Below are 27,866 nucleotides of genomic sequence, written 5' to 3'. Positions count from 1 at the left end.
GTGGACAGGGCCTGCCTCCCCGCTGCCTGTGTACATGCGGGTCTCTGGCCTGGTGAGTGGCCAGGCGGGAGGGCGGTGGGTCCCAGAGGTGCTGAGGCCGCCTGTCCCTGCAGATCCACAAGCTGCTGCAGGTGTCTGTGCTGGTGGTGGAGCTCCTGGATTCAGGCTCCTCCGTGCTGCTGGGCCTGGAGGACGGCTGGGACATCACCACCCAGGTGCGCGGCGAGGGGCTGGCGTGGGGCTGGCGTGGGGCTGGCGTGGGGCTGGCGTGGGGCTGGCGTGGGGCTGGCGTGGGCCAGGCTCCCGGGCTCCTCGCTGACCTCCCACCCAGGTGTGCGGCGTGGGGCTGGGGTGGGGCTGGCGTGGGGCTGGCGTGGGGCTGGCGTGGGGCTGGGGTGGGCCAGGCTCCCGGGCTCCTCGCTGACCTGCCACCCAGGTGTGCGGCGTGGGGCTGGCGTGGGGCTGGCGTGGGGCTGGCGTGGGGCTGGGGTGGGGCTGGCGTGGGGCTGGGGTGGGCCAGGCTCCCGGGCTCCTCGCTGACCTCCCACCCAGGTGTGCGGCGTGGGGCTGGCGTGGGGCTGGCGTGGGCCAGGCTCCCGGGCTCCTCGCTGACCTCCCACCCAGGTGTGCGGCGTGGGGCTGGCGTGGGGCTGGCGTGGGGCTGGCGTGGGGCTGGCGTGGGCCAGGCTCCCGGGCTCCTCGCTGACCTCCCACCCAGGTGTGCGGCGTGGGGCTGGCGTGGGGCTGGCGTGGGGCTGGCGTGGGGCTGGGGTGGGGCTGGCGTGGGGCTGGGGTGGGCCAGGCTCCCGGGCTCCTCGCTGACCTCCCACCCAGGTGTGCGGCGTGGGGCTGGCGTGGGGCTGGCGTGGGCCAGGCTCCCGGGCTCCTCGCTGACCTCCCACCCAGGTGTGCGGCGTGGGGCTGGCGTGGGGCTGGCGTGGGCCAGGCTCCCGGGCTCCTCGCTGACCTCCCACCCAGGTGTGCGGCGTGGGGCTGGCGTGGGGCTGGCGTGGGCCAGGCTCCCGGGCTCCTCGCTGACCTCCCACCCAGGTGTGCGGCGTGGGGCTGGCGTGGGGCTGGCGTGGGGCTGGCGTGGGGCTGGCGTGGGGCTGGGGTGGGCCAGGCTCCCGGGCTCCTCGCTGACCTCCCACCCAGGTGCGCGGCGTGGGGCTGGCGTGGGGCTGGCGTGGGCCAGGCTCCCGGGCTCCTCGCTGACCTCCCACCCAGGTGCGCGGCGTGGGGCTGGCGTGGGGCTGGCGTGGGGCTGGGGTGGGGCTGGGGTGGGGCTGGCGTGGGGCTGGCGTGGGGCTGGGGTGGGCCAGGCTCCCGGGCTCCTCGCTGACCTCCCACCCAGGTGTGCGGCGTGGGGCTGGCGTGGGGCTGGCGTGGGCCAGGCTCCCGGGCTCCTCGCTGACCTCCCACCCAGGTGTGCGGCGTGGGGCTGGCGTGGGGCTGGCGTGGGCCAGGCTCCCGGGCTCCTCGCTGACCTCCCACCCAGGTGTGCGGCGTGGGGCTGGCGTGGGGCTGGCGTGGGCCAGGCTCCCGGGCTCCTCGCTGACCTCCCACCCAGGTGTGCGGCGTGGGGCTGGCGTGGGGCTGGCGTGGGGCTGGCGTGGGGCTGGGGTGGGCCAGGCTCCCGGGCTCCTCGCTGACCTCCCACCCAGGTGTGCGGCGTGGGGCTGGCGTGGGGCTGGGGTGGGCCAGGCTCCCGGGCTCCTCGCTGACCTCCCACCCAGGTGCGCGGCGTGGGGCTGGCGTGGGGCTGGCGTGGGGCTGGGGTGGGCCAGGCTCCCGGGCTCCTCGCTGACCTCCCACCCAGGTGCGCGGCGTGGGGCTGGCGTGGGGCTGGCGTGGGGCTGGCGTGGGGCTGGCGTGGGGCTGGGGTGGGGCTGGGGTGGGGCTGGCGTGGGGCTGGCGTGGGGCTGGGCTGGGGTGGGGCTGGGGTGGGGCTGGCGTGGGGCTGGCGTGGGGCTGGGGTGGGCCAGGCTCCCGGGCTCCTCGCTGACCTCCCACCCAGGTGGTGTGCGGCGTGGGGCTGGCGTGGGGCTGGCGTGGGCCAGGCTCCCGGGCTCCTCGCTGACCTCCCACCCAGGTGTGCGGCGTGGGGCTGGCGTGGGGCTGGGGTGGGCCAGGCTCCCGGGCTCCTCGCTGACCTCCCACCCAGGTGTGCGGCGTGGGGCTGGCGTGGGGCTGGGGTGGGCCAGGCTCCCGGGCTCCTCGCTGACCTCCTGGCGGTGCTGGCAGGTGGTATCCTTGGTGCAGCTGCTCTCAGACCCCTTCTACCGCACGCTGGAGGGCTTTCGCCTGCTGGTGGAGAAGGAGTGGCTGTCCTTCGGCCATCGCTTCAGCCACCGTGGAGCCCACACCCTGGCCGGGCAGAGCAGCGGCTTCACACCCGTCTTCCTGCAGTTCCTGGACTGCGTACACCAGGTGGGCAGGCCGCTGTGTGGGTGGGCCGGGACTGTGCACCCTGACCGCTGACCCCTGGCCCCTGACCCACATGGCGTGCAGGTCCACCTGCAGTTCCCCATGGAGTTTGAGTTCAGCCAGTTCTACCTCAAGTTCCTCGGCTACCACCATGTGTCCCGCCGTTTCCGGACCTTCCTGCTCGACTCTGACTATGAGCGCATTGAGCTGGGTATGTGGGGAGTCGGGGCTGGGGCAGCCACGGGTCAGGAGGGGCCCAGGCTCAGTGCTGCTTCTGTGCAGGGCTGCTGTATGAGGAGAAGGGGGAACGCAGGGGCCAGCTGCCGTGCAGGTCTGTGTGGGAGTATGTGGACCGGCTGAGCAAGAGGACGCCTGTGTTCCACAATTACATGTATGCGCCCGAGGACGCAGAGGTAAGCTGGGGCCTGGGTCGGGTAGGCGTCTCCTGCCCGACCCAGGTCCTCAACCACAGGCCCACCCTCAGGTCCTGCGGCCCTACAGCAACGTGTCCAACCTGAAGGTGTGGGACTTCTACACTGAGGAGACGCTGGCCGAGGGCCCTCCCTATGACTGGGAACTGGCCCAGGGGCCCCCTGAACCCCCAGAGGAAGAACGGTCTGATGGAGGCGCTCCCCAGAGCAGGCGCCGCGTGGTGTGGCCCTGTTACGACAGCTGCCCGCGGGCCCAGCCTGACGCCATCTCACGCCTGCTGGAGGTGCGTGTGATCCCAGAGCAGGGTCTGGTCTGGCACCCCCCTCCTCTGGCTCAGACACCAGGGTCGTGCGTGTGTGTGTACACTCGTACATGCACGTAACTCCGGTTACCCCTGGGGGTTGGTGTGGCCCTGCCGTCTCCCCACCATGTGAACTGCCTACTGGCCTGGGGTGGCTGTGGCTCCCCAGGGCCCCGCCCCACTCAGTGGGTGCTTCCAGACAGTGACAGGAGGGCCGTCATCAGAGACCCTCAGGTCTCAGTACACAGCCTCCACTCTGAGCACGTGTGTTTTCCCTGACCTGGCTTTGAGCAGCTCAGGCACCTGTTGAGGAGTCAGCCCTTAGAGACGACAGTGTTTTACTCCCTCTGCCAGACTGCCTGCCCCACCTAACGTGAGCAGCTCTGGGTTCTTGCCCTGAGAGCTTGGGGTTGACATTGAGGCCTCTCTTACCCCTCACTGTGCCATCCCTGGTGGGCCTGGACTGAACAAGGCAGAGATGCCTGGGAGGGAGAAAGGAGACTGCGATTGGGTGGTGGCTGGGTTGCTGTGTAAGGCCTGAGGCAGTGTCCTGCGCGTGGTGCTACCTTTTGGGGCCATCCCGGAGTCTCTGTGGGACTGAGCAGGCAGAGGAGTGTGGACCTTGGACCTAGGCCACGGGGGGACCTGCACTCAGCTCCCCACTGTTGGCTGTGTGGCCTTAGAGGTTATCTTTTTTTTTTATTTTGAGATGGAGTCTCGCTCTGTTGCCCAGGCTGGAGTGCAGTGGCGCGATCTCAGCTCACTGCAAGCTCCGTCTCCCGGGTTCACACCATTCTCCTGCCTCAGCCTCCCGAGTAGCTGGGACTACAGGTGCCCGCCACCACGCCCAGCTAATTTTTTGTATTTTTAGTAGAGACGGGGTTTCACCGTGTTAGCCAGGATGGTCTCGATCTCCTGACCTCGTGATCCACCTGCCTTGGCCTCCCAAAGTGCTGGGATCACAGGCGTGAGCCACCGTGCCTGGCCTAGTTATCTAAGCATCTTAGAGCTTCTGGTTCCTTGTGCAGAAAGTGGAAATGCTGATTCCTGCCTTACAGGGAAGTTGTGAGGCTTAAATGAGTCATTTATTTCAGTGACTTAGCATGGGGCACAGGGTTTGGGGGAGTACGGGAGTCGTGGTTTGTGATGGAGGTGACCCACAAGCACAAACAGCGGTCCCTTTTTCTCTCTAGCGATGCTCATTGTCTTAAAGTTGACGCGGTCTCATTGGTGCTAACAGAGTCACTCAGCTTTGTCATGACCAGTGTCAGCTTGCTCTGTTGTTTTCTTGTATTTTTTACTGGTCTGTGTGTTTATGTTTAAGGTGAGTTTCTTGTACACAGGATGTAGATGTAGTTGGGTCTTCTTGTTATCTAGTCTAATGGGTTTTTTTAATTGGAATTTTTAGCCCATTTTAATTTACTGTTACTATTGATGTGGCTGGGTTTAAGTCTGTCATCTTGCTCTTTGTTTTCTCTTTGTCCCTTTGATTTTTTTTCCTTTCTTCCTTTTCTTTTTTTTAAAAAACAAGTGTTTTTAGTATTCTGTCTACTGTGAGTTGAGCTGTACGTCTCTGTGTTGTGTTTCAGGGGTTGCTGGGGGCTATAATCATCTGACTTGAAATTACATCACCCTGTTGACACCAGAAGAGCGTTATGGCAGTGTGTGTCCATTCATGCCTTTCCTGTCCTGTTACTGTCACACATTATACTTTTACGTATGACGTAAGCACCCAGCATGGTTTTTTTTTTTTTTTTTGAGAGATGGAGTCTCCCTCAGTCACCCAGGCTGGAGAGCGGTGGTGCGATCTCGGTTCACTGCAACCTCTGCCTCTGAGTTCAGGTGATTCTCCTCTCTCAGCCTCCCAAGTAGCTGGGATTGTAGGCACCCACCACCATGCCCGGCTAAATTTTTTTTGTATTTTTAGTAGAGACGGGGTTTCACTGTGTTGGCCAGGCTAGTCTCAAACTCCTGACCTCAGGTGATCTGCCCGCCTTGGCCTTGCAAAGTGCTGGGATTACGGGCGTGAGCCACCGCGCCCAGCCCTGTTTTTGTTTTAAATAGTCAACTTTGTTTTAAGGAAATTAAGAAAGAAGGAAAAAGTCTTCTATTTTTGCCGTTTATAACATTCTTCATTCTTGCAGTATAATCTGGTCTGGTTATTATTTCTCTTCAGCCTGAAGAATTTTTAATATTTCTTGTAATGCAGAGCTGCCAGTCACAAATCCCCTCAGCTTTTGTTTATCTGAAAACATCTTTGTGCCTTTATTTTGCAAAGGGCATTTTCTCTGGCTATGCATTTCTAGGTTGACAGCTTCTTTTTTTTTTTTTTTTTTTAATTCAGCAGTTAAACTGGTGTCACTTTAAAAGATCTCATTACTGGGCTGGGCGCAGCGGCTCACGCCTGTCATCACAGCACTTTGGGAGGCTGAGGCAGGTGGATCACCTGAGGTCAGGAGTTCGAGACCAGCCTGGCAAATATGGTGAAACCCCGTCTCTACTAAAATATAAAAATGAGCTGAGCATGGTGGCGGGTGCCTGTAATCCCAGCTACTCAGGAGGCTGAGGCAGGAGAATCGCTTCAACCCGGGAGGTGGAGGCTGCACTGAGCTGAGATCGCGCCACTGCACTGCAGCCTGGGCGACATGAGTGAGACTCTGCCTCAAAAAAAAAAAAAAAATGATATTACTTTGTTTTCTGGCCTGTATTGTTTCTGCTTAGAAGTTGGTGTTGATTCTTTTTTTTTTTTTTTTTTTTAATATTTATTTATTTATTTATTTTTATTAATTTATTTATTTTTATTGATCATTCTTGGGTGTTTCTCACAGAGGGGGATTTGGCAGGGTCATAGGACAATAGTGGAGGGAGGGTCAGCAGATAAACAAGTGAACAAAGGTCTCTGGTTTTCCTATGCAGAGGACCCTGCGGCCTACCGTAGTGTTTGTGTCCCTGGGTATTTGAGATTAGGGAGTGGTGATGACTCTTAACGAGCATGCTGCCTTCAAGCATCTGTATAACAAAGCACATCTTGCACCACCCTTAATCCATTTAACCCTGAGTGGACACAGCACATGTTTCAGAGAGCACAGAGTTGGGGGTAAGGTCACCGATCAACAGGATCACAAGGCAGAAGAATTTTTCCTAGTACAGAACAAAATGAAAAGTCTCCCGTGTCTACCTCCCTCTACACAGACATGGCAACCATCCGATCTCTCAATCCCTTCCCCGCCTTTCCCCCGCTTCTATTCCACAAAACCGCCATTGTCATCATGGCCCATTCCCAATGAGCTGCCAGGTACACCTCCCAGACGGGGCGGTGGCCGGGCAGAGGGGCTCCTCACTTCCCAGTAGGGGCGGCCGGGCAGAGGCGCCCCTCATCTCCCGGACCGGGCGGCTGGCTGGGCGGGGGGCTGACCCCCCCACCTCCCTCCCAGACGGGGCGGCTGGCCAGGCAGAGGGGCTCCTCACTTCCCAGTAGGGGCGGCCGGGCAGAGGCGCCCCTCACCTCCCGGATGGGGCGGCTGGCCGGGCGGGGGGCTGACCCCCCCACCTCCCTCCCGGATGGGGCGGCTGGCCTGGCGGGGGGCTGACCCCCCCACCTCCTTCCCGGACCGGGCGGCTGGCCGGGCAGAGGGGCTCCTCACTTCCCAGTAGGGACGGCCGGGCAGAGGCGCCCCTCACCTCCCGGACAGGGCGGCTGGCTGGGCAGGGGGCTGACCCCCCCACCTCCCTCCCGGATGGGGCGGCTGGCCTGGCGGGGGCTGACCCCCCCACCTCCTTCCCGGACCGGGCGGCTGGCCGGGCAGAGGGGCTCCTCACTTCCCAGTAGGGACGGCCGGGCAGAGGTGCCCCTCACCTCCCAGATGGGGCGGCTGGCCGGGCAGGGGGGCTGACCCCCCCACCTCCCTCCCGGACGGGGCGGCTGGCCGGGCAGAGGGGCTCCTCACTTCCCAGTAGGGGCGGCCGGGCAGAGGCGCCCCTCACCTCCCGGACAGGGCGGCTGGCCGGGCAGGGGGCTGACCCCCCCACCTCCCTCCCGGTCAGGGCGGTTGGCCTGGTGGGGGGCTGACCCCCCCACCTCCTTCCCGGACGGGGCGGCTGGCCGGGCAGAGGGGCTCCTCACTTCCCAGTAGGGGCGGCCGGGCAGAGGCGCCCCTCACCTCCCGGACGGGGCGGCTGGCTGGGCAGGGGGCTGACCCCCCCACCTCCCTCCCGGATGGGGCGGCTGGCCGGGCAGAGGGGCTCCTCACTTCCCAGTAGGGGCGGCTGGGCAGAGGCGCCCCTCACCTCCCGGACGGGGCGGCTGGCCGGGCGGGGGGCTGACCCCCCCACCTCCCTCCCGGACGGGGTGGCTGACCAGGCGGGGGGCTGACCCCCCCACCTCCCTCCCGGACGGGGCGGCTGGCCGGGTCGGGGGCTGACCCCCCCCACCTCCCTCCCGGACGGGGCGGCTGGCCTGGTGGGGGCTGACCCCCACCTCCCTCCTGGATGGGGTGGCTGCCAGGCAGAGACGCTCCTCACTTCCCAGACGGGGTGGCTGCCGGGCGGAGGGGCTCCTCACTTCTCATATGGGGTGGTTGCCAGGCGGAGGGTCTCCTCACTTCTCAGACGGGGCGGCTGGGCAGAGACGCTCCTCACCTCCCAGACGGGGTCGCGGCCGGGTAGAGGCGCTCCTCACTTCCCAGACGGGGCGGCGGGGCAGAGGCGCTCCCCACATCTCAGACGATGGGCGGCTGGGCAGAGACGCTCCTCACTTCCTAGATGGGATGGTGGCCGGGAAGAGGCGCTCCTCACTTCCTAGATGGGATGGCGGCCGGGCAGAGACGATCCTCACTTTCCAGACTGGGTAGGCAGGCAGAGGGGCTCCTCACGTCCCAGATGATGGGCGGCCAGGCAGAGACGCTCCTCACTTCCCAGACGGGGTGGCGGCCGGGCAGAGGCTGCAATCTCGGCACTTTGGGAGGCCAAGGCAGGCGGCATGCTTCGCCGGGTGGTCAGAGCTATTCGCCCATAGTCCGTAGCCCAGAGCCGGGGCTGCTCGGCTCTCCGTCCCGGGGGGCCGGGGCCGGGCTGGAGGCGTGCGAGCCTCTCATCGCCGCCTCCCAGCGCAGCCACCCGAGCTGCCGCCGCCCCAATCAATATATTTAAAATGAACATTCGATTCTTATCCTTATAAACTGTGTATAATGGCACCCTTTGATTCTCTGCCTTAAGATTTTGCGTTTAATTTTGGCTTCAGCAATTTGACCATTGTGGTTTTTGCTTTCGTCCTGCTTGGGGCTCTTTAAACTTCTGGGTCTGTGGGATGATCATTTTTGTCAAATTTAATACATATCAAGCCATTGCTTCTATAAATTACTTTTTCTGCATGATCTCTCCCTTTCCTTCTGGAACTTTATTGTCCCATACGTTGCTGAAGCTCTGCTTGTTTTTTCTCAGTCTTTATCTTTGCAGTTCATTTTGGGTGATTTCTGTTGGCTTGTCTTCAAGTTCACTACTCTTTTCTTTCTTGTTTTTAATATACTGAAGCCCATCAAATGAATTTTTTTTTAATTTCTTGAGACAGGGTCTCGCTCTGTTGCCCAGGCTGGAGTGCAGTGGCACAGTCATGGCTCACTGCCGCCCGAACCTCCCAGGCTCAAACAATCGTCCTGCTTCATTCAGCCTCTTGAGTTGCCGAGACTACTGGTGTGGGCCACGTGCCGGCTACTTTTTTTTTTTTTTTTTTTTTTTTGTAGAGATGGGGTCTCCCTATGTCACCCAGGCAGGTCTCAAACTCCTGGGCTCAAGCAGTCCTCTCACCTTGGCCTCCTAAAGTGCTGGGATTACAGGCATGAGCCACCACACCCGGCCCCATCTAATGAATTTAACGTTTTATTGTAGAGATTCCCCATCTGATAAACCATTATGTCCATCTTTTCTTTTAAATCTTGAAACATACTTATAACTTAAAAAAATATATAAAGATGGGGTCTTGCCATGTTGCCCAAGCTGTTCTCACACTCCTTGGGTCAAGCGATTCTCCCTCCTCGGCCTCCCGAAGTGCTGGGCTTACAGGCGGGAGCCACTGTGCCCTGCCTGTTGTCTTTCTTTAAGCTTAGAGTCTTGGGTTTTATTCTCGCAGGTAGGTAATGAGCTTGTGCGTCAGCTTGGTCTGTTTGAAGCTTGTTTCTAAGCTTTGTTGGGGCAGCTCTCCGGCACCTCTAGAGAAGCTCCAGGGATAGAGCAGCCCAAGGCGTGTGGCCTCTCCAGGGCTTCAGTTGGAGTTTTGTGTCTTTGTGTCTTCGGTAAGGTCTTGCCACACTGGCTTTTTGGAAGTCCAGTATCTTTTAGCATTCCTCTAGAATTTGGGTTCAGCTCATAGTTTTGTTTTTGTTTTTTTTTTTGAGGCAGAGTCTCACTTTGTCTCCCAGGCTGGAGTGCAGTGGTGCACTCTCGGCTCACTGCAGCCTCCACTTCCCATGTTCAAGCAATTCTCCTGCCTCAGCCTCCCGAGTAGCTGGGATTACAGGTGCCCCGCCACCATGCCCAGCTAATTTTTGTATTTTTAGTAGAGACAGGGTTTTGCCATGTTTACCAGGCTGGTCTTGAACTCCTGACCTCAGGTTATCCACCCGCATTGGCCTCCCAAAGTGCTGGGATTACAGGTGTGAGCCACTGCTGCTGGCGTCAGGTCATAGCTTCTTAGTAGCTGTTCTCTGCCAGGCCTTGTGACATCTTGCTTTGCACATGGCAGCCTAATTTGGCCAACGACTGAAGGAGGGCTCTGTCTAGATTTCTAGAGCCCCTTTGCTGTGGTGCTCCCTCCCCTCTGTGGGCTGCCCTGCAGACCCAGCTGCACTAGCGCCCCTGGACGTCCCGTCTCTGCCTCCTCGGCTCAGCAAGCTCCCGTGTGTTGCTCTGGCCCTGCCTCCCTGCACTGTGGCTGGGCAGAAAACAGGTGACTGTGGGGCCCATCTTATGTGGTCCCATGTCTTAGGCTCCTGTCTCTCAAGCTGCACTGCTTGTCTGACATCTGGAAACAACGGCTTCCCCTTCTTGTCCAGTTTCATCATTTGCATATGGAGGGAGGGCTGTTCAGACTAATTATCTGTCATGGCTGGAAGTTGACAGTTGGCCTCGTGTTTCTCTTTTGAAGTCAGCCGTCAGTTTTATTGTTGCTCTTTCAAAGAGAGCATGTCTTTTTTTCTTCTGGCAGGTTTTGGGACTTTTCTCTTTGTTTTTCAGCAGTTTTTCTGTCCCATTTTGGGGGTGTGTGTGTGTGTGTGTGTGTGTGTGTGTGTGTGTGTGTGTGTGTTTTGAGACAGAATCTCACTTTGCCGCCCAGGCTGGAGGGCAGTGGCGTGATCTCGGCTCACTGCAACCTCCGCCCCCTGAGTTTAAGTGATTCTCCTGCCTCAGCCTCCCGAGTAGTTGGGATTACTGGTGCCTGCCACTGCGTCCGGCTAATTTTTGTATTTTTAGTAGAGTTGGGGTTTCACCATCTTGGCCAGGCTGGTCTTGAACTCCTGACCTCGTGATCCACCTGCCTCGGCCACCCAAAGTGCTGGGATTACAGGCGTGAGCCACCGCGCCTGGCCCTAAAATCACTCTCTTGAATTTACTGTATGTTCTAACTCCTGTTTCATTTCAGGGTCTATTTTAATGTTTTTCTCCATTTTTCTGCTGTTCTAATCTTTTATTGTAAGCTGGACACTGTGGACCCTGCAGTGTTGAAGATCAGTATTGTGTGGTCTTTTTTTTTTTTTTTGAGAAGCAGTTTTGCTCTTCTTGCCCACACTGGTGTGCAGTGGCGCGATCTCGGCTCACCGCAACCTCCGCCTCCCAGGTTCAAGCGATTCTCCTACAGGCGTGCGCCACCATGCTGGGCTAACTTTTTGTATTTTTAGTAGAGATGCGGTTTCTCCATGTTTGTCAGGCTGGTCTCAAACTCCTGACCTCAGGTGATCGGCCTCCCAAGGTGCTGGGATTACAGGCGTGAGCCACCGCGCCTGGCCGGGGTGTGTGTTTTTAACTTACCCTGTTGGGGTCTGTAGTGCTTCTTGATTATGTTGTTTGATGCCTCTGGTTAGTTTGGGAAATTTTTCAGCTGTTGTCTCCGAATATTCATTTTGCATATTCCTTCCCTCCCTCTTGCCACCTCCCCCTGTGGCCAGTCACACACGCGTTAGGCCTTTCCGTTGTGTCTCTTTCCTGTATTTCCCTTTTGTCTTTTCGTGCTCTAGTCTGGATATTTCCTTTTGAATAAACTTGTCATTAATTCTTCCCCCAGGAGCTGCAGAGGCTGGAGACAGAGTTGGGCCGACCCGCTGAGCGCTGGAAGGACACCTGGGACCGGGTGAAGGCTGCACAGCGCCTCGAGGGCCGGCCCGACAGCCGTGTGAGTGAGGGCCAGTGTGAGCGTCCACGGTGGGCGTGTTGCTGGGAGAAAGGAGTCTGTCCAGCCCTGACCCAAGTCCCAACCTCCTGTTCCCAGGGCACCCCTAGCTCCCTCCTCGTGTCCACCGCACCCCACCACCGTCGCTCGCTGGGTGTGTACCTGCAGGAGGGGCCCGTGGGCTCCACCCTGAGCCTCAGCCTGGACAGTGACCAGAGTAGTGGCTCAACCACATCCGGCTCCCGCCAGGCTGCCCGCCGCAGCACCAGCACCCTGTACAGCCAGTTCCAGACAGCAGAGAGTGAGAACAGGTATGAGGGCACCTCCCACTGCCACACGGACACCTCTGAGCTGGTGTTCTGGGGTCCCAGGCAGTCCTCTGGTGGGAGATTGCGGGTGCTTTTGAGGAGCTTGCCTAAGTATACACCACCACTGGGAGGGGTTTGGGGTGTCGAACTGGTGACCACAGCTGACCACAGCCTGCAGTGGCTGAGGGAGGAGTAGAGAGAGGGCAGTGGTGGGGCCCCCGTGAGTCTGGAGTCTGGCAGGATCCATCCTGGGCAGCTGCTGCCGTGGCTGCTTCTACAGATCTACCTGTCTGGCCATCCCTCTCCTCGTAAGGGCGCCTGCCCTGTGTAGGGGGCTGCTTTCCCAAGACCCTGAGGCTCTGGTGTGGGGATGCTCCCTGGAGTCTGGAGGGTGTGAGGCGCCCTTCACTGTCTCCTTTCTGGGCGGCGTCTTCCTGGGCCTGCAGGCCCCCATCAAAGGCTTCTTTGTGGCCCCCTGGCCAGTGCTCTGGGCTTAGGTCAGTTCTGGGGACAGGGTGCCTGGTCTTACCTCCTGGGCTGGGACAGCAAGGGGGGGACGACTGCTGGGGCCTGGGCTTGGCTGGGCCATGACGGTCAGCCTGGCCCTGGTTCTGCTGGAAATGCAGGTCCTACGAGGGCACTCTGTACAAGAAGGGGGCCTTCATGAAGCCTTGGAAGGCCCGCTGGTTCGTGCTGGACAAGACCAAGCACCAGGTGAGTGATCAGGTGGTGGGGGGGACTCACGGGGGAGGGAGCTCCGCTGACTCTGTGGCCTCCTCCAGCTGCGCTACTACGACCACCGTGTGGACACAGAGTGCAAGGGTGTCATCGACTTGGCGGAGGTGGAGGCTGTGGCACCTGGCACGCCCACTATGGGTGCCCCTAAGACTGTGGACGAGAAGGCCTTCTTTGACGTGAGCCTTGGCCGGGGCTTGGGAGAGGGGAGGGGCTCTGCTGTGTGGGGGCTGCGGAGTCAGTAACCCGCCCTTCCCCAGGTGAAGACAACGCGTCGCGTTTACAACTTCTGTGCCCAGGACGTGCCCTCGGCCCAGCAGTGGGTGGACCGGATCCAGAGCTGCCTGTCGGACGCCTGAGCCTCCCAGCCCTGCCCGGCTGCTCTGCTTCCAGTCATTACCGACCACTAGGGGTGGGCAGGGCCGCCCCGGCCATGTTTACAGCCCCGGCCCTCGACAGTATTGAGGCCCCGAGCCCCCAGCACTTGTGTGTACAGCCCCCGTCCCCGCCCCGCCCCGCCCGGCCGGCCCTAACTTATTTTGGCGTCACAGCTGAGCACCGTGCCGGGAGGTGGCCAAGGTACAGCCCGCAATGGGCCTGTAAATAGTCCGGCCCCGTCAGCGTGTGCTGGTCCAGCCAGCGGCTGCAGGCGAGTTTCTAGAACCAGAGTCTATATAAAGAGAGAACTAACGCCACGCTCCTGTGCCTGCCTTCCCCACTCCCCGGCTGCCTGCTCTCAGCCTACCCAGAGGGTCCCATCTGCCCCTATCCAGGCCCACCTGGCGGGAGGTTGGCATCTTTCTCGTGAGCCTCTCCTGGTGCCTGGGTCCACCCAGCTCAGCCTGCATGTCCCTGGGAGTGACTTTGCTCTGGGGGCGGATCGAGCAGGAGGCTTCACTGGGGACTTGCTTGATTCCCTCCAGGCCTCAGGGCTGGTCTAGGGGCCGGCACGGCTGGAGAGGAAGCCCCCATCCCTACCCAGGGGATGCAGAAGCTGACCTCACAGAGGCTTGGGGATGAAAGGGTGGGTGGTCATTTGACCCCAGAAGGCTGTTGCAGGTCCAGAGGACACTTGAGGTGGACGGCAGTTTCTGGTTAGACCAGAGCTGAAGGGATGGAGGCCAGACCCGGGAGGCGGGGGGGACGGGACCGTGGGCTCCCAGGGGAATGCAGGTTGACCACATCTGGCTCCTGCCAGGCAATGAGCAGCATCTGGCAGAGTAAGGGGGCCGACGCCCATGGGGGATGGACCCTCAGTTCTTGGGAATTCTGCCCCAGAAGTCTCTCCTTTCTCTGGGGTCTCAGAGGGCCCCCGTCCTTCCCTTCTTGGTGTCACTGTGGCCCCTCACTGCTCTTTTCCTATTCAAACCTGAGTCCCACCAGGCCCAGGGCTTCGCCTGCTGAGCTGTTGTGTCCTTGCCTGTGACGAGGCCTGGCCAGGGGTGCAGGAGCAGAATGTGGGGAGGGTTATAGACGCTGCAAAGGCCAAGAGAACATCTGAGAGTGGCAGCTGGTGACCTGGCCAGAGGGGCTGGTGAGGGGCAGGGAACCTGGCTAGAGGCTGGGTCCCTCAGGTGGCCCTCTCAGGTGGGAGGCAAGCAGCAGGTGTGGGTGAGGGGAAGGTTCTGATGATAGCTGCAGAGGCAGGGCCCAGTGCTGGCAGGTGGGGGGCCAAGACCCTCCCCTGGTGGGACGTTGAAGCCAAGGATGGCCTTGGACCCTGTCAGGCCCAGCATGGTCCCACCACCTCCCCCACCCCACAGGTGGTGTTGGGACACCTGGGCGAGATGTGAGGGTGGGCTCACTTGAGCCACTGAAACCAGCCAGGTCTTCCCTCAGGCCGGACAGATGGCACCTGACCAAAGTTCCTGGCACCTGGAAAACCCACAGGTCAGAGTAAGGGGAGAAAGGACCCTGCCCTCCCTGTTCCACGTTTGTGGGGGGAGAGGACAAATGCCAGGCACAGGGTAGGGGGTGAGAACAAGGCACTCAATGTGTAGCTGGGGCAGAGACTCGGCCTCTGGGGAGCTGAGCGGGTTCCCTCCACCCCCAACCGTGGTGGAAAGACAAGCTCGCTGGGGGGGGGGGGGGGGGGCGGGGTCTGGTCTCCACCTGCCCCTCCCACTCAGCCACTGAGGACAAGGTGGGGCCCAGGCTTCTGGGAGGGGGAGCTGGCACAAAAGGAAGTAAGTCCTGGGGTTGATGTGTTTGAGCGTCAGGTGAAGTGGTTCCCCCCATCCCCAAAACGGAAAAATCTCAGTATTATTTGCTAAGCTGTGGAGACCTGATGCTGTGATGTGGCCTGTTCCACCTCCACCCATTACACGGGGATGACGCTGGGGGGGGGGGGCACAAAAGAGGTGCTGGAGGAGACACTCCCACCCCTGGCCGGGCTGGGGCTTTGGGGCCGGAAGGTTCACAGTACGCGGTTTGTCCGAACGTCACGGCTTTTATTGGGAGTTGGGGGTTTGGGGTGCCCTGTCAGGTAATCAGAACATTAAAAATGGACTCAACGTAAAATAATCTTCTGGACCCTTCTAGGACGACATGGCCGTGACCAGTAGTGCTAGAAACCAGTCTTCGAGCCCCCAGTGCCACGCCATGTCCCCCCACCTGCATACCTGTGGTCTCCCCCTGCCAGGCACCCTGTGCTGGGCACAGGGACATCCCTGCCAGGCCTAGAGGGCCTTGTGTTTTTAAGGCAGTCAAATCTTGCAGCCTGGTTCAGTGCCAGCTCCAAGGGCTACTGGGTAGCTGCAAGGGTCAATTATGCATTCCTGTGAGTCAGGTTTTTCCAACCCAGGCCCTTGACTCTGCCCTGAGCTTGCAGCTGGATACAAAGTGCAAAAAAGCTTGGCTCCTTCTGTATTCTTTAAAAAAAAAAAAAAAAAAAACTGTAAAAACAGCCTCCATGTCCACGCCCTTCCTGGCCCATCAGGTCCTGGTGGTATCTCAGGGTCCTGCCCCCCCAACCCCCACCCCGGCTCCTGCAGGCCGACCTTATTGCTGTGCTCTGGGCTTGGGGGCGGCTGAGGTGCCCCTCTGTCCTCCAGCAGGGCACGAGTGACCTGAGAGGCCCACTCAGGCAGAAGAGACGCAAGCTGGGCCGTCCAACTGGTTTCAACTGCCAGCTTTACCAATGCAGCATTTATTTTAAAATTAAATTAAATTAAAAAAAAAAGAGAGATTGCATCACCAGGTAGTTTTCTCGATTAAGGAGGCAGCCTGACCAGGGCGGGCCGTGGCCGGGCGGCAGCAGCATCACACTGGGCCATTTAAGGCAGCTCCTTCCGGCGGGGCATCTGTCTTCCTGCAGGAATGGGGTGGGGTTGGAACCGTGCGGGCTGCGGGCCCTGTCCACACCCCCTACCCCCACACTCAACCTGCTCACCCGTCCTTTGTCACTGTCCCCAGGGTGGCCACCATGGCTGGGGCTGCTGTGACTGCCATGATGGGCCCTAGGGGGACCGCCACGGCCAGTGCAGAAGAGACTGCTGGGGTGGGTATGGCGGGGCCAGCCTTGCTCAGTGCTGTGGTGATGGCCACAGTAGCCTCGGGGGGCACAGCCACGGCTGGGGCAGCAGTCACCTCCTTTGGCGCGGGGCAGGCAGGGCTTAACAGCCGGCTGTCAGCACACCCGACCCTGTGTGGCAAACATGGACTCCGGTTACGGGCACCCCCACCCTCAGTGCCACCCTGCCTCATGCCCAAGGACCAGCTGGACAAAAAGGTCCAGGTGGCCTGGGAGCACCATCTTTGGCCCCTCTCACTCCTGCCCTTTGTGGGGTGGCCCAGGTTGTGCCCAGCTAGGCAGCTCTGCTGCCCCAAGTTCCAAGTACTGGGCCTGTCCATTGATGACCTCAAACCTCCTCCAGGCAGCACTCAGATCCTGCTCATCATCAAGCGCCTCATTCTTCAAGGACCCCAGAGCCTCCTGTGCTGTGATCTCAACTTCAGCCTCACGCTGGACACAGTGTGGGGAAACCTCCCAAGGGACGGGAGGGTAGAGAGGACCCTGCCGGGCATCTAAGGGGCTTGCTCTGGAGGGGGTCGGGCACCCCAAGGCCCAGCCTGGCCACGAGCAGCAGACGGGCCCCCTGGCTTCCTGCAGGGCGACGACACTGTGTCTGACTCAGGGAGGCACACTCAGGTCAGGCGGGGGCGCGAGGAAGCTCATCTGCAGGCTGGGCCATGACGACGGTGCAGGCAGGGCTCTAAGTGGCAAGTTTTACGCAGACAGCCCCGTGGAAAAAAACAACTTACTTTGCACAATGATATTCCCTGCTTTTCAGAGCAGTTTTTTAGGGGGGGGTTAGGAGAAGTGGGTAAAGGTTTGTTTTGGTTTTGTTTTTGCCGACAGTCTCTCTCTCTCATGCGCAGGCCGGAGTGCAGTGGCGTGATCTCGGCTCACTGGTTCAAGCGATTCTCCTGCCTCAGCCTCCCAAGTAGCTGGGATTACAGGCAAGTGCCACCACGCCTGGCTAATTTTTGTATTTTTAGTAGAGACGGGTTTTCACCATGTTGGCCAGGCTGGTCTCGAACTCCCGACCTCAGGTGATCCACCCACCTCGGCCTCCCAAAGTGCTGGGATTACAGGCGTGAGCCACTGTGCCTGGCAGGGTAAAGATTGTTAAGAATTTCAGTGACTAGGCCGGGCGTGGTGGCTCACACCTGTAATCCCAGCACTTTGGGAGGCCGAGGCAGGTGGATCATGAGGTCAGGAGATCGAGACCATACTGGCTAACATGGTGAAACCCCGTCTCTACTAAAAATACAAAAAATTAGCCGGGCCTGGTGGTGGCGGACGCCTGTAGTCCCAGCTACTTGGGAGACTGAGGCAGGAGAATGGCGTGAACCCGGGAGGCGGAGGTTGCAGGGAGCCAAGATTGCGCCACTGCATTCCAGCCTGGGCGACAGAGCGAGACTCCGTCTCAAACAAACAAACAAAAATTTCAGTGACTAAACTTTAAGAAGGAATGAAGCCCACACAGGAACTCTGTATGACTTTCAACCCGAGGGGCTCTGGCCTGGGCTTCCCAGTGACTGCCAGCATCGGGAAACGGCCTTGGCCCTGTTTCCCGTGCTGTGCCCCCGACTTGCTGCAGATGTCCTGAAGACAGGGTGGCCAAACAAGGGGAGGAGCTGTGAGCACAGACGGGGCCTGCCGGTCAACAGGGTGGGGAGAGCCAGCCTCGTGCTGAGCTTGCAGCTTGGCTGGGGGAGATGCCCGGAGCCCCAGTACCACACAGACTCTCCAGGACTGCTGGGGGTCAGTGAGCAGGACCCTCTGAGGTGTCAGACCTGCCCCACCTGTGGGGGAAGGGTAGTACAGGTGGGACGCATGCAGGCTGAGCTGCATTGGGCGGTGAGGCTGGGGGACACCCTCACCCCGCTCCAGGCAGGCCCTTCACAACCATGGAGCCAGGAGTGACTGGGATGCACCACCAGATGTGAAAGGCACCTTGTCCCCTCCTAGGGGAATCCAGCCCGAGGACTTCCCCACTGTTGCCTGGACCTACTGGGAGCTCAGGCCTCAGGGTGTTTGCACAGCTGTGCCGTTGCTGGGTGCGCCCTCCTCCCCGTGTCAAGCCCAGTCCTACCCTCCCCCTCAGGCTTACCTGGCCCTGGCATCTACCCCACCTGTCCTGCCCTCCTGCTAACCCACCCCCTGACCCCAGAGGCCAGAGAGGTATCTGTTTACTGAAGGATCCCAGGGACCTTCCTGTGGCCCTGGGGATGGATGGGGTTCAGCTTGCTGGAGGGGCCGGCCAGCCTCCAACCTCCTCACAGGGAGAGCCTCCCTCTCCACTCTCTCCCCAGGGATGGCTCTTGGGGGCTCAAGGGAGCCTGGGCCTCTGCCAGCCTGCAAGCTGCCTCCAACTCTCAGTCAGGATTTGGATGCCCCCAGTGCAGTCCTGAGGCCGCCGCCCCCCATCCTACTGTCCTGCTTCTAAGGCGTCTCGGAATCATAGGCCTCCCGTGGAAGGGGAGCAGCAGGCGAGGTCTGCGTGAGCCCCACAGATGCCCGCTCGCCTGCCGGACTTAAAAGTCTGTGCCCTTCCCCAACCACCAGGGTACCCAGATCCCAGGCGGCTCAGCCAGGCCCAGAGCCCCAAGAGCTGGGCTGTTCTCTCCAACTGGGATCTGGGGTAGGGGCTGCTCCCCCAAGTCCCTGGGGGACTGTCTGGGACATCCAGGCCCTGTCTTCTTGTCTTAACCACTCACAACAGAGAACACAGATGTTCTGTCCACGAAAGAAGGCCCCGCACTCCTCCCATCCGGCCTCCACGTAAACGCGTGGGCACCACCGCCGCCTGAGCCAGCCTCTGAAGGGTCACGGGGCCGTGGGGGAGGCAGCGTGGAGGAGACCCTGGCCTGGCCTCACCTCCTCTCAGGGGAGCTGAGACCTGGGGACAGAGCCTGGAAGCCACGCCCTATGCACCCGGCAGGCCCGCCCCCGCCACGCCCCACACACCTGCCGACAGCCTCCTCTGTCCTGGCCACTGTGGGCAGCGGGGGGGCCTCCCGGCCGGGACCCCTGCTCACCGCATCCATGGCACTCGCTGCCTTCTGGTCGCCATCCTCGCTGTGGGAGCCCCCAGAGGAGCTACTGTCAGAGGCCAGCAGGGAGGCCTTCCTGGTGACACACACGTTCCAAGCACATGGAGAAGCCGGGCTGACTGCAAAGTAGGAGGCCTGTGCTGTCCAGTGAGGCAGGAGGGGTCACAGGGTGCGGCCACTCCAGCCATAGGGTCCCCATACATGTGGCCCTCTCACATGCAGCCTGTTGCCTGCACACGTGTGCCTGTGTGGGAGCCGCAGGATGAGGCAGACAGGCTCACGCACCTGCCATGGGGTCTCCACACAAACAACCCTGTTGCCTCCCCCATGATACAGGGACACATGCCCTGGTCTCACAGGAGGACGCAGAGGCTCAGGGAGGGGCCCACTCCGCCTCGTGTGGTCCTGCCGCAGCTCCTTTAAGCCCAAAGGACCCCAAAACCGGGGACACCAGTGTTGGGAGCCAGCTGTCACTCACCTGGAGCTCTCAGCCTTATCTGGGGAAGCTTCTGAGCCTGACTAGGGGGCTGGGGGCCAGGGGCTCTGATCAGGCCACAGAACGGCTTCCTGCCAACAACCCACCCACACACATCTCAATGCTGGGGTCCCGGTGCTGCTGTCCGGAACCCAGGGTGCAGACCTGAGCTGTGCCACCTACTCAGACCAGGCTCAGAGCCAGCCCAATGGCCTTGCTGCCTCCCCTCTGGGGGCCTCCCCATCTGCACGTGGCTGCTCCAGTCCCATTGCTGTATCAAACCCCAATGTCACCAGAGACGTAGCAGCCTGCGGGGCCCCGGCCACCTCCTCCCACTGCCCCCAAGGAGGGGGGCCAGCTGGCCTCAGGCCTTAAACTGGGCAAGGCTGGGTGCCGCCTGCACTGCTCCTACTCACAGGCTTTCTCAGGGCCTTGGCTCCGGCTGCCCTCAGCATGGCTGCGTTCTGTGTCCACCGGAGAGCTGCACCTGGGCCCTGACTCGGAGCTGCATACAAGGACGAGGACAGGATCAGTCCTGGGGGACAGGTGCCTCCTGGCCCTGACAGGCACTTCCTGGCACAGCCCCCTCCTGCCAGCGCATTTGTTACCAGCAGAAAGGTTGGAAGTCAGTGAACTTGGCCCAGCCTTTCTCCTCTGGAGCTGAGGTGCCAGCTGCCCACACACTGGAACCCACGTCCCTCACCACTCCTGGGGCTGTGGGTGTTGAGTTCGCTGGCTCATCAAACACTGCCGTCCACATGGCGCCTGCTGGGGGAGGGACACAGTGGTCAGGCGTGGGCAGGCCTGGGGTGCTGCAGGCAAAGGGGAGGCAGCGCCCCTGCCCTGGGGGCCCCTCAGAGGTTGACAGGAAGATGGGGCTGCTCCAGGAGGGAGGCCCAGGCAGTGCCCGTCAGCCCCTCAAGGAGCAACAGGGGACAGCTCGAGGGTCCTGACAAGCTGCCGACACCCATGGGGCGTGTGACCTGCGGCTCAGTCAGGTGCCTGAGGGCCCCCAGGCCTCCAGCAGGGCTGACACTGACAGTGTGAAGGTGATACCACTGCCCTGTCCTACCCAGGACCGCAACCCACAGAGCCGGCAGCTCACCGAGCACCACTGGCCCCTTCCTGGCCTCGAGGATGGGGTGCCTTCCTCCTATCTGGGATGTTCCTGCTTCCCCAGGGTGTCACCCTTGCTCTGTCAGCGAAGAGCTCAGCCCCTCCTAACAGAGATCTCTGCCCCCTCACCAAAGTCCTGAGTGCCTCAGTGCTGCCCCCAGGGCAGGGTAAGGAGAGGGGTCTCATCAGCCATGCGGCCTGTGGGGTGGACTGGCTCCTGCCATAGATGTCGGCCATGAAGGTGGTGGCCGGCCTGTGCTGCTGTGCTGGGGAGGGCGTCAGGCCTGTGCCTGACTGTGTGGGGGCTGGACGGACGATGGAGACTAGGTGGACACCACCCACCAGCCTTGGCGACGTGGCTGAGTGACCACAACTGCGAGGCAGGGGCAGGAGGCCACCTTGCGCTGGGCACAGCGCAGCACAGACACCTACTCAGGACGGCTGGGAAATAGCTGGGAATTCAGGCTCCGGGCCACAGTGAGCCCCAAATGCCTCAGCTCCAAATGAAGCCTCCACAACACCCAGGCCAGGGTACCATGTCCTGTCCCCGATACCCACACTCCCAGCCCCTGGCGCCCAGCACCACCTTCTGAGTCACCCTCCACAGGGGGGGCTTCCTTCTTCCCAGGGGCCGGTGGGGCACCTGCCCCAGGTGCATCTCTGTGTGCTTCCAAGCTCGCCTTCCCATCCTGGCCTCCACGCTCTGGGCCATTCTTTGAGCAACTCTCTGAAGCATGGGGGGCTCCAAACCTGGGGGAGATTCAGAGTCAGATGTCTGGTGGCCCAGGATGGACGCCTAACATGGAGGGTCAGTGGCGGCCCCCGGCTCCGGGCTGAGGGTGAGCACAGATCGTCTCGAGAGAGGAGCACGAGACGCTCCAGGCCTCAGCTCTGGGCTCCTTAGGGTCACCCGCTGCACTGGGCCCCAGAGCTGGCAGGACAGGCGTGGCTGCTTGGCAAGCCAGCTAACGAACCGCAGGGCGTCCGGGCGTCTGACAGGCGTTCTGGGCGCAGAGGCTTTGTGGGGACGGGCAGGCCCCGCACCTGGGTCGTTCTGGGGGCAGAGGCTTTGTGGGGACGGGCAGGCCCCGCACCTGGGTCGTTCTGGGGGCAGAGGCTTTGTGGGGACGGGCAGGCCCCGCACCTGGGTCGTTCTGGGCGCAGAGGCTTTGTGGGGACGGGCAGGCCCCGCACCTGGGTCGTTCTGGGGGCAGAGGCTTTGTGGGGACGGGCAGGCCCCGCACCTGGGTCGTTCTGGGGGCAGAGGCTTTGTGGGGACGGGCAGGCCCCGCACCTGGGTCGTTCTGGGGGCAGAGGCTTTGTGGGGACGGGCAGGCCCCGCACCTGGGTCGTTCTGGGGGCAGAGGCTTTGTGGGGACGGGCAGGCCCCGCACCTGGGTCGTTCTGGGGGCAGAGGCTTTGTGGGGATGGGCAGGCCCCGCACCTGGGTCGTTCTGGGGGCAGAGGCTTTGTGGGGACGGGCAGGCCCCGCACCTGGGTCGTTCTGGGGGCAGAGGCTTTGTGGGGACGGGCAGGCCCCGCACCTGGGTCTGGCCGTCACCCGGGCGGCACAGCGAGTGCCACTGTCCTCCCAGATGTCCTCGTCCTCGTCGTCATCAAAGGGCTGGATGCGGTCACTGCAGCAGGCCTCAAACAGAGCTGCGCTGGGCTGCAGAGTGAAACGCCAAGGTGAGTTTCCCGAGGGTCTGGGGGAGACGGGAGCCGCTCTCCCCATAGAGCTCCCAGAGGGGCTTAGTCCGGGATGTGGGAGCCCCGGGCTGGAGGGGAGGACGGGGAGGGGCAAGGAAAGCGACTGTTCCGAGCTCCACAGAGGGGCCTCTCCCAGCCCCACCGCACAGGCCCACGACAGACTGAGCCGTGGGCATGGCCTGAGCTGCCTGGGAAAAGGGTGGCCGCACCCCACACAGCCCGGCTTGCTCACACTGTCTTCGTCAGCGTCGATGTTGAAGTTGATCTCTGCGATCCTGTCAAACGGGGCACTGCAAGAGCAAGGGGGATGGCTTCAGCGTTCCTCCGGGCCCACTGCTCATCTGGGGCCTCAGTGCTCCTCCCCCGGTGCTCATCGGGGGCCTCAGCACCCTCACACAACTGGGAACACCTGCTGTCTCCCGGGGACATCAGGCCGCACTCCCGGCAAGACCTCAGGGAGCTGCCTCCACGGGACCTCAGCAGCGGGGAGAGCCGCGCCTCGTGCAGAGTGCGCTCCAAGTAGACTCACTTGATGTTGTCGTCCTGGTCGGCAAACTCCTCATCATTGAAGCCAAACTGATCCACGAAGTTGGCTGTCATCTGCTGGATCTGGTAGTCAGAGAAGGCCTGGGAGGGAGGGAGGGAGGGACGGACAGACACCGGTCATGGAGGAGGCATCAGGCCTGGAGGCTGCTCTTTGGGAACCACAATCTCTCTAGTTGTTCGGGAGCTTCTCCTCCAGCACAAGTGGGCAGTAAACTCTGTTCAGGGCTCACGATTCTACCAAAACTCAGGCTGCGCGCTCACTGCGGTCACATCTGAGATACGCCCCATATTCTCTGACTTTCGAGTCCATCTGCTGTGTCCTCAGTGCTCTCATCAAGGTGGAGTGACTTTGGGGTTCTCCCCTTAGACCTACCCCGCCCCATACGTGCTCGGAGACGAGCCCCTGCTCCCCTTTGCTAGTGAGATGCCATCAGACTCGTCTGGAGGACCAAGCGCAGCGCACACAGGTGCCGGGAAGGGCCCGGCAGGGTGCAGGTGCCAGCCACGCCCTCACCTGCTGAAGGGACAGCTCGTTAGGGAAAGCACCCTCAATGTCCTCGTCCTCACTTGAGGAGTGAAGGTGGTGAGTGCTCACCTAAAACACAGGCCAGATGGGGTGGGCGTGTGAGCCAGCCCAGCGCCCCAGACCCCACCCAGCCCAGCGCCCAGGACCATGCCCAGCCCAGGGCTCCCAGACCCCACCCAGCACGTCACTCATCAGATCTCTGGGCCCAGGAGGCCGTGCTGTGTAAGGAGGTGCCTAGGTGAGGCCAAGGCCCCGTGACAGCCCAACCTCCATGTGCAGGGGGCAGGTTGTGGGTCTCAGGCAAAAGGAGCCCTCTGCCAACAAGCTACAGCTCCTGGAGTGGGAGGAAAGGGACCTGAGGCCAACACCGGCTCTGCACAGAGGTCCTCAGAGACCCAGCCCTGGGTGTGGCACAGGACGGGGTCTCTGTCACTGACATCAGCCCGGAGGACACACTATGCAGGGGCATCGCATAGTCAAGAGGAGCAGGCAGGTGTGCGGCCCTTGTGCCTCCCTTGGCCTCTGCCTCAGGGCACAGGCAGGAGCGTCTGACGGCGTCCCAGCACCGTGCGTGCGCCGAGGGGGCAGCCCCGAGCCTCCTCACCAGGTCCACAGTGTTCCTGCGGTTCGTCTCCGTCAGCGTCTCCTCCACGAAGCTCTCCCAGCGGCCACGGCAGTCCGCAGGGAGCCCTGCAAGGGAAGTGCTGCCTGGTGAGCCCTGGGAGACCCCGTGCAGATGGTGCAGGGCACCTGGGAGCTCCGGCAGGTGCATCCTGGGTCCAGGAGGATGGGGCGCTGCTACTGTGGTCAGCCCGTCTGAGGGCCTGAAGCAGGGGCTTTGCCGGATGAGAAAGAGGCAGCATAGCCGCGTGTCCGGAGGGGCCTGGGGCCACAGTGAGATTGAGGTGCAGCACTTGTGGGCAGGGTGGTGGGCACTTCTGCCCCTACCGAGACCCCAGTGGGCATCTGAGTTCCAAGTCTGTTGGGTGGAAGCCCATTCTGAGGAACTCCCAGAAACGCAGAAGCCGTGGAACAGAATCTGAGAAAGCAGCCAGCTTCCTTCCCCCCACCTCACAGGCCCAAACTCAGCAGCAGCCTACAGGCCTGGGCGCGTGTCCTGCCTGTTTTTCCGGGGAGGTCAGAGCCCTGGAAGGATTCACAATCTGGAGATCGTATGGAATGATCCAACAGCTTCCTGCTTGCCCCTCGCCTCCTTAAACTGCCCCTGCCCTGGGGAGCTGTCCCTGGCCTCCACCTCCACCCATCTACTTTGCCCTCCAGGATGTGGGGAAGCTCCTCCTGCCCTGCTTTTATTATTTGTGATGGCAGCCGGCAGGCCTGACCTTGCCAGGGGCTAATGGAGCTCAACCCAGGAGTCCCCTCACTATGGTCCTGGGGTGCGGGGAGGACTATCCAGAGCTTCCTCACCTTACACGGGTATAGGGAGGAGAGGCCACAGCTGGGCCCGCCTCTGCCACACATGTGCTGTGCCTGCGCCCACCTAACCCACTGCGTTCTTAAGAAACAGGCTGTGGCCTGCTCCCCTGAGACTTGTGCTACGAAATCTCACACCTGAGTGAGAATGAGACTCTCCAATCACCTGAGTGCAGAGCACACAGCCAGGACAGCCTAGCCAGGCAGGGCTCCCTGAGCTGCAAGGAGCCTGGTGGCGCTAACGGCTTCTGAGTGCCAGCTCCGGAGTCACCAACTGCCCCCGGCAGGGACTGTCTCTTGTGCCACACGCTGACGCCTGGCAGGGTCTCCACAGAAGTCCGCCCAATAGAACTGACACATGAGACCCAGGCCCCCATGAGGAGAGATCTGATGTGTGAAGTGAGAGGACAGAGGTGGCCATGGGTCTCTCACTGTCAGTGCAGTCAGCACCTGCTGTCGGGCAGAGGGCAGTCTCAGGCGGCAGCTCCTTCGGGGCCCCGGTGCCCGCGACCAGCAGAAGGATGACCGGGTTGGGGGCTCACCTCGGATGACCTCGCTGATGTGCGTCTGCACAGGGCCCCGCTCCAGGTTCTGCACCACCGCGTTGGCGATCCGTGTGAGGTGGCCCATGTTCCCACGTCTCATGCCACCCGCTGCCCTGAAAGCAACAGGCACCATCGGGGCGGCCTCCTGGCCCCGACCTTGCCAGACCCACGACCCAGAGAGCCAAGTGGCAGAGGCCTCCAGGTTCACTTCGGAGAGCAAGTGCCCAGCCCCTGCCCAGTGTCTGCGCCCCCGGCCCTCCTCCAGGTTCACCTCCAGGGCAAGTGCCCGGCCCCTGCCCAGTGTCCGCGCCCCCGGCCCTCCTCCAGGTTCACCTCCAGAGCAAATGCCCGGCCCCTGCCCAGCATCCATGCCCCCGGCCCTCCTCCAGGTTCACCTCCAGAGCAAATGCCCGGCCCCTGCCCAGCATCCGCGCCCCCGGCCCTCCTCCAGGTTCACTTCGGAGAGCAAGTGCCCGGCCCCTGCCCAGCATCCATGCCCCCGGCCCTCCTCCAGGTTCACCTCCAGAGCAAATGCCCGGCCCCTGCCCAGTGTCCACGCCCCCGGCCCTCCTCCAGGTTCACCTCCAGAGCAAATGCCCGGCCCCTGCCCAGTGTCCACGCCCCCGGCCCTCCTCCAGGTTCACCTCCAGAGCAAATGCCCGGCCCCTGCCCAGTGTCCACGCCCCCGGCCCTCCTCCAGGTTCACCTCCAGAGCAAATGCCCGGCCCCTGCCCAGTGTCCACGCCCCCGGCCCTCCTCCAGGTTCACCTCCAGAGCAAATGCCCGGCCCCTGCCCAGTGTCCGCGCCCCCGGCCCTCCTCCAGGTTCACCTCCAGAGCAAATGCCCGGCCCCTGCCCAGTGTCCGCGCCCCCGGCCCTCCTCCAGGTTCACCTCCTGAGCAAATGCCCGGCCCCTGCCCAGTGTCCGCGCCCCCGGCCCTCCTCCAGGTTCACCTCCAGAGCAAATGCCCGGCCCCTGCCCAGTGTCCGCGCCCCTGCCCTCCTCCAGGACACTTCTGTTTGAGTAGCACCTGCCATGTGCAGCAGGCTCACCCCAACCTCACTACCAAAAGTGCCACTGAGACAGATGAGGAAACAGACACTGCTCTCACTCCATTTTACAGACAGGGAAATGGAGGCAGAAAGGCCGTGGCGTGGCCTAAGTCCCGCTGGTGGCAGCAGTGGCGCAGGAGGTGAGCCCATGCTGCCAGCTACCAAGCTCAGGCTCAGCACCCCAAGGGGAGGGTTGGGCGGGACCTCCATGCTGTACAGCCCAGCTCGGCCTCTGCTTCCCCACAGCTGCACTCAGACCCCTCCCAGCTCCCTGGAGTCCCTCCTCATATCGCCCAGAGCCAGACAGTTCCCAGCAGGACAGCAAACGGGTGGGGATGGCTCTGGGCCCAGGACAATAAGCGGGACATGTGTCCTGACCAGAGGGAGCACCCATTAAGCAGAAGACAGAAAGACCAAAATAACGCGTCCCTGTGTGCGAGTGCTGATGGAGGCCCCGAGTTCCTGGGGAAGATCGGGAACGGACAGCGGACCCACAAGAGGGCAAAGCCAGGCTGGGCGGGGGCCAGAGCAGGTGCCTGGTGGGGACGGGACCGCTTCCTGTCGGCTCCCTGTGTCCCCTCCCCAAGTAGCATTTGCAGCTGTCCGCCCAGTAGAAGGGCCCCTTGCACAGCAGCCCCAGAACGTGGAGCCACGTCGCACACCCTACACTCCACCCGATCCTGCAGTCCTGCACGCAGCATCACCAGGGCTTGGGTGAGGTGCGTCTCTGCATCCCTGACTGGCCAGGCTGGGTCCCTCCATGTCCGAGCGGCTCTTACTGCGTGTGGTCGTTGGCTTCCCAGGCCTCCAGGATCCTCTGCACCAGGCAGCACTTCTGGAACAGCTGGGGGGCGGGGCAGGGGGGCAGCGTGAGTCAGGGTCTGAAGGCGGCACGCACCCCTCCACCCATCCCTGGACTGGGCAGGGCCGGCTGGCGGCCACGTCTATGTGGACTTTGCAGGCCCTTGACTGCTGCGCACGCACAGCCCCAGCCTCTGCGGTCCTCACCAAACACCAGAGGAGGGTGCAGTTCGGGGCTCATACTGCTGAGCGCCCTAAAGATGAAGCCTGAGAAAAGGACCCTCTCCCTTCTCCTCCAACTCCTGGAATTGCCCCCGACCCCTGTCTTCCCCTGGGCCTTCTCCCCGTCTCTCCATTGCCCTCCACTTTGGCCACTCTCCTGCCCTCTTTCTGTGTCCGGAAGAATGACTAGGGCTGTCTGCCCTCAGCACTTTCTCTCACCTCCAGGCCCTGACACAGATCACTTCTTGTACCTGAGATGTTTTTCCTGGGCTCCACCTCACACTACGATATACCTGT

The 27,866-nt window shown here is 61.8% G+C and overlaps 2 protein-coding genes across 33 annotated transcripts in view; one reads left to right on the top strand and one right to left on the bottom strand.

Annotated features, from left to right (window-relative positions):
- SBF1 (SET binding factor 1) overlaps window positions 1-13,275 on the top strand; it is a 32,718-nt gene extending 19,443 nt beyond the window's left edge. For all 6 annotated transcript variants that reach the window (XM_034948401.4, XM_034948397.4, XM_034948400.4 and 3 more), the window contains 10 exons: window positions 114-215; window positions 2,245-2,430; window positions 2,512-2,638; window positions 2,710-2,840; window positions 2,912-3,142; window positions 11,433-11,540; window positions 11,637-11,848; window positions 12,472-12,559; window positions 12,628-12,759; window positions 12,841-13,275. In XM_034948401.4, the coding sequence (XP_034804292.1) occupies window positions 114-215; window positions 2,245-2,430; window positions 2,512-2,638; window positions 2,710-2,840; window positions 2,912-3,142; window positions 11,433-11,540; window positions 11,637-11,848; window positions 12,472-12,559; window positions 12,628-12,759; window positions 12,841-12,939 (1,416 nt within the window). In that variant the 3' untranslated portion in view covers window positions 12,940-13,275. The remainder of the gene's footprint in view (window positions 1-113; window positions 216-2,244; window positions 2,431-2,511; window positions 2,639-2,709; window positions 2,841-2,911; window positions 3,143-11,432; window positions 11,541-11,636; window positions 11,849-12,471; window positions 12,560-12,627; window positions 12,760-12,840) is intronic.
- Window positions 13,276-15,712: 2,437 nt separating this feature from the next.
- The window catches only part of PPP6R2 (protein phosphatase 6 regulatory subunit 2), a 125,884-nt gene continuing 113,730 nt past the window's right edge, over window positions 15,713-27,866 (bottom strand). For 11 of the 27 annotated variants that reach the window (XM_063603186.1, XM_063603189.1, XM_063603185.1 and 8 more), the window contains 13 exons: window positions 27,326-27,390; window positions 25,491-25,606; window positions 24,119-24,204; window positions 23,503-23,583; window positions 22,972-23,069; window positions 22,675-22,732; window positions 22,277-22,401; window positions 21,319-21,482; window positions 20,225-20,384; window positions 20,033-20,121; window positions 19,056-19,260; window positions 15,972-16,223; window positions 15,713-15,890 (listed from right to left, as the gene is read on the bottom strand). In XM_063603186.1, the coding sequence (XP_063459256.1) occupies window positions 15,842-15,890; window positions 15,972-16,223; window positions 19,056-19,260; window positions 20,033-20,121; window positions 20,225-20,384; window positions 21,319-21,482; window positions 22,277-22,401; window positions 22,675-22,732; window positions 22,972-23,069; window positions 23,503-23,583; window positions 24,119-24,204; window positions 25,491-25,606; window positions 27,326-27,390 (1,548 nt within the window). In that variant the 3' untranslated portion in view covers window positions 15,713-15,841. The remainder of the gene's footprint in view (window positions 15,891-15,971; window positions 16,224-19,055; window positions 19,261-20,032; window positions 20,122-20,224; window positions 20,385-21,318; window positions 21,483-22,276; window positions 22,402-22,674; window positions 22,733-22,971; window positions 23,070-23,502; window positions 23,584-24,118; window positions 24,205-25,490; window positions 25,607-27,325; window positions 27,391-27,866) is intronic. The other 16 variants (XM_055105591.2, XM_063603188.1, XM_055105589.2 and 13 more) reach the window with 3 other exon arrangements.

The sequence above is a fragment of the Pan paniscus genome, chromosome 23 (assembly GCF_029289425.2).
Source record: "Pan paniscus chromosome 23, NHGRI_mPanPan1-v2.0_pri, whole genome shotgun sequence".
NCBI lineage: Eukaryota > Metazoa > Chordata > Mammalia > Primates > Hominidae > Pan > Pan paniscus.
Note: the sequence above shows the minus strand (reverse complement) of the source record. Positions and strands in the feature narration are given on the sequence as shown.